The following is a 9,080-nucleotide window of genomic DNA, read 5'->3' on the forward strand; positions in this document are numbered from 1 at the left end:
TCATATCAACTACAGAAGTGAATGCTAGTGGTGAACCAGTGAAGTGAAACAGACCTCTTGTTGGCAGATTTTGAGAAAGGATTACAAGAGCTGAAGGAGCTTACAATCCCATAAGATCAACAATGTCAATGAATCAGAGCTTTCTGCTACTAGACCAATATTTAATGAATGTACATAGACAGAGCTATGGCTCAAACTGCATGTGGCAGAGGATGACCTTTTTCATCACAAATGGAAGCAGAAGCTATTGGTCCTCTCTAGGTTTGTCTCTAAGTTCAAGGGAATGTGATGGCACAGTCAGGGGGTTAGAGAATAAGGGGAAGGATATAGGTAGGAATCTATGGGCAGGAGAATGGGAAACGAAATAACATTAAATGTAAATATAAAAACATCAAGTTAAAAAAGCAATAAAATTGCTAAAACATAAAAAAAGAAAGAAATAAAAGAAGAAAAAACTTACAGCTAATCACACCTATTGACTCAGAATAGTAAATGGTAGTCAGTGGAAATAATAGCACTGCTGCTTCTCAGACTGCACTATAGGTATCCAAAACATGGAGGAGTTTACTCTGAGCCAGGGACACAATACCTGTCTCTCCCTTTTTCCTTAGGATCCATAAGAACAGAGAAGTCCAGATGCTCCTGAGAGGCTCCCAGCTCCTGATTCCCATAGATAGGAAGCTCATATCAAGGCTATCTCTTTAGCAATCCCACTAAATCCCTACCAATTACTCACTGACCTGTACCAAGGACAATGTATTTCTTCCTTTTTTTATACCAAGACAGAAGGCCAGCTTCCTTCCCGCTCCCCATATCTGATCTTTTCATCCTCTTTGTTCTCCCTCCCAAATTGATGTTTACTCTGAATTAGAGGCCAATTAGTAAACCGGAGAGGTAATGAAGGAATATCTGAGAGGCAGTTACAGTCATAACAACACTGTGACATCACAGAAAAGCTAGGGCTCTCCAGGTTACAAGAGATTTTTCAGGGAGGCCAAATGATGATGTCTCTGAGAAGTGCCATGGCCTCCCTCTAAACAGCTTTCCTTACATTGACCAGTTTTGAGAGTGCCTTTTCCAGGTATGTCCTCTGTGACACAGTGGAAAACTTTACATATGACATCTCTCTAAAGCTGCAGACTTCTCTCTGCTTCATTAGTGGTTACATGCTCTGAATGGAGAAAGTTAGTCAGGGGCTTGGCATGGGTAGAAAAAAATCTAGGAACATGGAACAGAGGAGATTCTTTTAGATAATAATTTTATTCCCAGATCTATTCCTGTGACATACTGTCCCGCTCTATCGTCTCGCCAGCAAGTATGCACACATGGACACACGAATCCTTCTGCAGCAAAGCGTTTATTGTATCTTAAAGAGGGGGCGCGGGGCCCCAGCATGGCGCGGCTTATATACACCCTAGCGCGGTGCATCCACACCTGATTGGTTGCTTACAAATGATCTCATAGGCACGCCCCAGGGTGGGCAAAGAGCTGGCATGAAGACACTCTTGCACATGCGCACACAGCTAACTTTCTGAAAGGAAGTCGGCCTGGCGCGGCGGCAGCCAGTGCCATCTTGCAATGGCAAATGCTATCCTGGCTTTCCACGTGGGGCGCAGTGGAAGCCAGCGCCATCTTGTGGTGGCAAATATTATTGTGGCTTTCCACATATCCCCCTTTTTGTTTTACTAGTATGAGGCTGGTCTACGTCCCTGCAGTTACGTCCATCTGCTGTGGTTCCTGTCTTAGGTCATTCCTCTATGTCACAGCCTTATCAGTCATAGGGTAACACTATCGCCACCGGGCCCCGTGTCTTAGATTGCTCTGTGCATGAGGAAAGTTGCCCGTCTCTGGATACCGCAGTGCTGTGTGACAGTAACTGTTAAACGACCTCGGGAAAACTCTGTAAAAGAGGCCAGCCAGAAAATGAGTTAGTGGGGAAATCATGATCACGCTATCGCGTGCAATGAGGAAACCTCAGCGATGTAGAAGGGCTGATCAAAGAATCATTGAGTCTCTCTCATCCCAGTGCAATGGATCCACAGATCCATGGAGTGCAAAAGCAGAGAACTGAGATGTCGACAAATATTTGGGAATAGATAACCAAATTTTAGGGGAGGCCCCTTGTTCAATGGCCACAAGTGCTTGACTGGAAACAACCTTCTCACGTTTCTGTTGAGATCTGAGTTTGCAAACCATCCATAGCATGAACACTAATCCACAGCATAGGGCTGCACCAGAGAGAGCCACGCCCGATAGTGGGCACCTTATCTGGTTCTCCTCAGATGCTACCACCAAGGGCCGTAGTCAAGCCGCTCCTATAATAAAATTTAGAATTCCCAATTGGTAGCAACTACTCCAGAAAGTTCACCCACTGTGCTTGCCTAACAATAGAATGGGGGGAGGGTAACTCCAGACACTGCAGACACAATGGCTGCAGCAGTAATTGGCTGCTACAATAGCAGCGAAAATAACAAGGTCTTTCCCAGGACAGTTCAGGATCAGCCATTCTTTTCTGGAACAACCAGCAGCCAATGGAACCATGTCTGAGATCTGCATAACCAGGGCAGATTTCCCCAGTCCACAGCAGCTTCACGTAGGTGGCATTCCTGTGAAGCTATAGACTGCAAAATGACAACACCAGTTAAGGCAGCAAGAGTCACCATGGGAATGAGGGGGGCAAGGGTAACGGAGTCCAGTCTTCTCCAGAAAGCAGCAGTGCACAGAGGGTCTGAGCGTAGGCCACAGTGGGACGGAACACATGCACTGGTTGAAAAAAGATGAGGGGGGATCTTCCATCTTCCTTTCAGGGCAGAGGAATGACTCCAGGGACCCGAAACACAAAAGCTGAATCTTCATGCAACCAGGATCAGCAAGTCTCACCAACCACCTCTGGCAGCTGGCACACTCTTGTAGCATCCTGTAGAAAAAACACAAAGATTCCCTCTTCCCCATATAAAATACCTGAACAGGATCATGCCAATACGTGAATCTTTCTATTTTACCTAGGCAGAAGTATGCCTAGTTGTAGGGTGCCATAAACACTCAGAGTTCCTTGGCATCCAAATTTTAAAATTGAAATAAAAGGAGCATTATTAAATAATTGTATAGCATACAGGGATAACTCCCCCTTTTTATTTATTATGATATAAACTGTCTAGTATCATTGTCCTCCCTCCTTAAGGGGTCCAGGCAATCCAGTTTGAGTTCTTAAATGTCCTATTAAGGAACAGTACTTAGTGTTCTTAACCACTAAGCCATCTCTCTAGCACCTCACAAACTTTATTTACCTAAACATAAGCATTAATTAGAAATGCCAAATTCTGTAAATATTGTCCAGATTCAGTTGTACTAGAAATCCCTGAGCTGGCAGGGTGAGGCTGGGAATTGAAAGTAAGCAAATGGAGTCTTCCTCTTATCATATCAACTCCATTATCATTTTCAAAGAACTGGGTCTATGGTTTTGTTTAGTTATGTGAGCCAGAGCACTGAAAGGACAGTGAGTTGTCAGACAATTCACACTGAAATCATCCCTCACTGATTTCATGTAGAAAACTTGTCTCTAGTAAAGCATTAAGTAATTGAAATCGAGTGTAAACCACAAGCCACATATTGGCTATCAGCATGTGAATTGAAAGCTTGATTTTTTAACATTTTAAAAACAGTGGCTACAGCACGTAATTTAATAGTCTGTGTGGAAGCAGGGGAATCTCAAGAGAATAAACAAGTGATGAACCACCTATAAATACAGTAAGCGCATTTCTTATAGGTTGTATGTACAAATATACAGGAAGTACAAAAGCATGTAAAGAGTAAAATTAACAATTTTGTCTGAAAATCTTGTATATGTAATAGGCCAAATATCAGTATATTGTAATAACAATTAACTCTTGCTTTGAATAAGATATGTTTTACCAGGTTTCTTTTTTAAAAATACTTCCATGACTCTAGCCTACAATTCTGTATTAACACAACTGAAGCTTTATCTCCAATGTGGATAACAAAGAACGACCTAAGTCCTCTGGTAAGGTGAGGTACTTAGCCAATTAACACATCCTTAGAAGCTTAAAATTAGTCACAAATATTCTTTTTTGGAGTAGTGTAACAGCTACTCCCCAAATATTAAAGCTCATTCTGAGAGCAAAGATTTGTTGTAAAAATTTCCATACATACTGAAAGATTTAAAGTTCCAATTTCTTACATTGAAGAAGCGACAAAATTACATAATATGAGGCTGTTAGCCATTCTTTTGTAAAAATTTTTAATGATATCACTTTATGGGCTCTCTAAAATTATAAGCAACCTCACAATGAAAACTCACAATCGCTATGACATAAACAAATTGCATAAAAACAATCCTCTAAATCTGTCTTGAAATGGCAGTTGGAGTAAGCAAACTGGCTGTAATGTTCTCACAAGTTCTAAAACCTCATCAATCCTTCATAAATCCTGGAACAATCTTTACCTGTTTGATTTTTTTCTTAATTACAAATAAGTTTGAGTTAGTCAGTGCAACACTGGCAATCCTTAATCACAATCCTTAAATTCTCCTTGTAACAACAGAGCACAACCACAACTTTGGAAAGTCACCTGAGTTCTGAGTATGTGACTAGGCAGCTGTTCGTGGGACCGTAGAATTAGCATCAAAATACAGATAACTTCAGGACAAACCACAACTTTGGAAGGCAAAACTCAACTTCTAACAAACTAGCCTCTAAAATCTAGTCTCCAAAACACCGTTACAAAGTTTGACTGTCAATTCTTACAAATGAATGCCTGATGGTGTGGTCTCCAATACCTCAACAGAGAGACATTGTCCTAAATTCTTTTAGAAGCCTGGTTTCTAAGAGTTCCATAAAAATATTGTCTCAATTTAGACCTGTTTCCCTAGGTTGGCTCATGGCACATGTAGTCTAGAATGACATTATCCAAATTACCAGTTTTATGTCAACTTTCTGTTACCAATATTATACCTTTTTAACCACATCTAATAACTTAACAGTCAATAGTCTATAACCAAGGCATGTAGAGCATATTTAGACATTTAAAACCAATCAGATACAAAATTGAATTGGCTGCACATACCTTTAATATTTAGACCAAGCACCATTTTTAATTTTCTAGCTGTAATATTAAGAGAGCTGTAATAGTAAGTCAAATAATATGTCAGGGATTTTTCTAAGAGAAACAGCCATCAGCTCCTGTAACAAAGAAGCTGAGGAGGTGCTGGCGCCTTTAAAATCAGCTCCTGTAGACGCTCACTTCTGGGCAGCTTCTCCAGCTGCCGTAGACACCTGGCTACAGGTGCAGGGCTCCACGGGCTGATTGAAACTGCTTTTTATTCATTTGTTCCTTTTTTGAAATGAGTTAAAACCAAATCAAGGTGTGAACGTCTGGCAGATGAAGTTTGTACCATTTTCTCTTTTGAACATAAAACATGAAACATTTAAGCAACAAGAAACAAAAACCACAGACATAAACTGACATACATGGACAGCTTGGTGCACCAAGGACAGACAATAGACAAAGAGGGAAAAAAATAGATGGTGTTCCACGAAAGGGACCCACATTCCAATAGGAGTCAGCAGAGAAGTAGGATTTCCCACCACTTCCATGGTGACCATCCACTAGAGTGGAGTTGATATGGACGATGGATTGTCTCAATTCCTGGACTAGTCCATCAACGTGTTGAAACCAAATTCCTGTAAGATACTGAGATATATTACGGGATATCTGAGCAGCACGACTGACATTCACAAATGGTGTGGAAGTGAAACACTACAACTCTGAAGACAAAAGTTGAGAATTGAGATGTCCTTTTGTTTGATTCTCCTGAATAAATTTTCAGGCAGTCTACCTCTATCAAATCTGATCAGTATGACTCTGTGAAGTTTAATCAAAATTATCAGCCTTGCCCACAAAGGATCCATAACTTTCAGTGTCTTCACAGTGGCTCTCCACCTAGACCCATATCTTTCTTCTTCATAGCGAGCTCCCTCATCTTCTAGATCCTCTTCCTCAGAGGAGCTAAGCTCGTCTGTTTCTGAACTATCAAGCTCCACAGCCTCTAACTCCTTTACTGGATAAAGGCTTCTCCTTTCCAGAGCTTTCTTCTCCTTTCTCTGTTTCTCTCCCGGGGCGTTCTTTCCCCAACCTCTCGCTCCCTCAGATCTAAAGTCTTTGGGAGGGTCTGTTTTCTTACCTGCACCTTTTCTCTTTGAGCTCTTTAATCTTTTATCCCGCCCTGTTTCTGACATGCTGTCTTGTAACTCCCTTAGCACTCTCTGTCCCGCTATCACAGTTGGGCGGCATTTCCCATCTTCTAGGCACGACCTCCGATGGTGCCTAGGAGCAGCCGCAAAATTAAAAACCAAACGAGAAAGAATGAAGGCTGCTAAAATGATAACAAAAGCCTCTGCCGCATCTTCTAGTGGGGGAGAGAAGTGAAAGAGGTCAAGACCAAACATATCTCTCAGAGCTTACCTTAGACACTGCAGTTCTGGATCCTCTCCGCGGACAGAGGGCCCCCTCGGCGCCTGGCAATGGTGTGGCGTTTCTTCGGGGTTTCAGCACCAGATGTCCCACGCTATCGTCTCGCCAGCAAGAATGCACGCGCGGACACACGAATCCTTCTGCAGCAAAGTGTTTATTGTATCTTAAAGAGGGGACGAGAGGCCCCAGCAATGCGCGGCTTATATACACCCTAGCGCGGCGCATCCACACCTGATTGGTCGCTTATCCATGATCTTATAGGCACGCCCCAGAGTGGGCAAAGACCTGGCACGAAGACACTCTTGCACATGCGCACACAGCTAACTTCCTGAAAGGAAGTCGGGTGGCGCGGCGGAAGCAGGCGCCATCTTGTAATGGCAAATGCTATCCGGGCTTTCCACGTGGGGCGCAGTGGAAGCCAGCGCCATCTTGTGGTGGCGAATGTTATTGCGGCTTTCCACAACATACACTTCAATATCCTAGGTTTTCTCTGTTTCTCAAAGGCAAGTATTTTCCCTACAGACCTTCAATTGATGAAATATTGTATTAATATTTTTCTACATTCCTTGAGAGGGGACATTATAAATATTCCTGAATGTGTAGTCAGAAATTGTTTTCCTATTCAATTTTTTCAATGATTATTGCAAAAGGGGGCCTAGGTACAGAGAGAGTATAACAGTGTAAATATTGTGTACCTACTTCAAATGGTAAACTCACAAATCCTTATGTTTTTCAAAAACTTTCAGACATCAGTAAAGCAAACGACCACATGGAGTATTGAATTTGTTTCTCAAGACCTTTTTGATATCAGTACTACAGTATCGCCCTTCCAGTGTCCCAGGGACAAATTTGAGGGTTTGAATGCTTTACCATGATTCTTTCTTCAGGCCAAACAATAGATTCTGGAGGATGGGCAGGGAGAAGAATGACTGAAGTCCAGGGATCCCTGAACTTCAGTAGGTTCATAAGAACAGGGGGGAGTCTATTTAGCATTTTCATTTGTGGATTCTACATTCTTTTTTTTTTCTTTTCTTTTTTTCGGAGCTGGGTACCGAACCCAGGGCCTTGCGCTTACTAGGCAAGCACTCTTCCACTGAGCCAAATCCCCAACCTGGTTTCTATATTCTTGACCTAGTTGAGCAGAATCCATGTTAAATTCCACCTTACTTCATCACTGCAGGAGCCATCAAAGTGTATATATAATATTTATGAAGCTAAGAAGTACATTCTGTGCCAGGAACCAGATATAGATCTTTCCTTAGAAAAAATACAGAAGTGAGTGCTGTGCTAGCGGCAAACCAGTAAACATAAAATGGACCTCTTGTTGGTATATTTTGAGAAAGTATTACAAGAGGTGAAGGGGCTTTAACTGCATATGAACAACAATGCCAATGAATCAGTGCTTTCTCGTACTAAACCAATATTCAAGGTTGGTACACAGACAGAACTATGGCTGGTTATGTCCTTATTAGCATCAATGGAAGGACAACCCATTTGTTCTCCCTGTGTTAGACTCACAGTTCAATGGAACGTAAAGGGGCAGTAAGGGGCATAATAGAACAAGAGCAGGAGCATGGTTAGGGATCTTATGGACAGGAAATTGTGAAAGGAAATAATATTTGAATATAAATATAGAAATATCCAATTAATAATAAAGAATAAAATATGGTAAAAATAAAAAAATGAAAGAAATTAAAGAAAAGAGCACAACCAACTAATCACACCTATTGTCTCAGAAATCTAAGAAGTCATTGACAGGGAATGGTAGTCAGAGTAATACTAGTGAAAAGACGGGGACAATGAGGTGTCTAATAGGATCACTTCTCTCTCCCAGATAACAGGGTCAGACACAAACTGCACTAAATGAATCCAAATCATGGAGGAGTTCACTCTGAGCTGAGGACACAATACCTGTCTTTCCCTTCTTCCTTAGAAACTTTTTCTTCTGTGACAAAAAGGATAGGAGTCATGAGCTCTCGGTAAACAACTATGCCCTTCCTAACTCTTGGATTTTGTAAGAAATTAATGATATAAACTCTCTGATGTCCAGGAACCATAAAAAGCAGGGAAGTCCAGAAGCTTCCGAGAGGCTCCCAACTCCTGATTACAATATGTGGAAGTCTCAGATCAAGGATATCTCTTAAGCGAATCCACTGGACACCTGCGCAGGACTCACCGAGCTTTCCTATAGACCACATATTTCTTCCTTTTTTATACAAAGACAGAAGGGCAGCTTCCTTCTCCCCATCTCTGATATCATCTTCCTCTTTTTTTCTCCCTCGCAAATGGCTCTTTACTCTTCATTAGGAGCCAATTAGTAAACCCTAGAGGTAAGGAAGGAATATCTGTGATTCAATTGCTGTCAGGACAACACTCGTGACATCACAAAAGAAGCTAGGTCAATGCTGGATACAAGAGCTTTTTCAGGGAGGGCCTAATGATGATGTCACTGAGAATTGCAATAGCCTACCTGCTGAACACCTTTCCTTACATTGACCAGATTGAAGTTTGCATTTTCCTTGTACGTCTCCTGTTGCACAGTAGAAACCTATACAAAACCCATCTCTCTAAAGCTAGAGACTTCTCTCTGC

At 41.8% G+C, this 9,080-nt stretch overlaps 1 protein-coding gene across 1 annotated transcript; it reads right to left on the reverse strand.

The window, feature by feature from the left end:
• Positions 1–5,413: 5,413 nt before the first annotated feature.
• Positions 5,414–8,806, reverse strand: LOC134486235 (uncharacterized). The gene is made up of 2 exons (XM_063285158.1): positions 8,666–8,806; positions 5,414–6,629 (listed from the first exon to the last, which is right to left on the reverse strand). Exon 2 carries the CDS (start codon positions 6,462–6,464, stop codon positions 5,751–5,753), a length of 714 nt encoding a protein of 237 aa, XP_063141228.1. The 5' UTR covers positions 6,465–6,629; positions 8,666–8,806; the 3' UTR covers positions 5,414–5,750.
• Between the last annotated feature and the right edge of the window lie 274 nt (positions 8,807–9,080).

Source organism: Rattus norvegicus, chromosome 3 (genome assembly GCF_036323735.1).
Source record: "Rattus norvegicus strain BN/NHsdMcwi chromosome 3, GRCr8, whole genome shotgun sequence".
Taxonomy (NCBI): Eukaryota; Metazoa; Chordata; class Mammalia; order Rodentia; family Muridae; genus Rattus; species Rattus norvegicus.

What these genes read in the sequence shown, in the direction of transcription:
- LOC134486235 (XM_063285158.1), bottom strand. Translation starts at nt 6,464, where the DNA reads ATGTTTGGTCTTGACCTCTTTCACTTCTCTCCCCCACTAGAAGATGCG.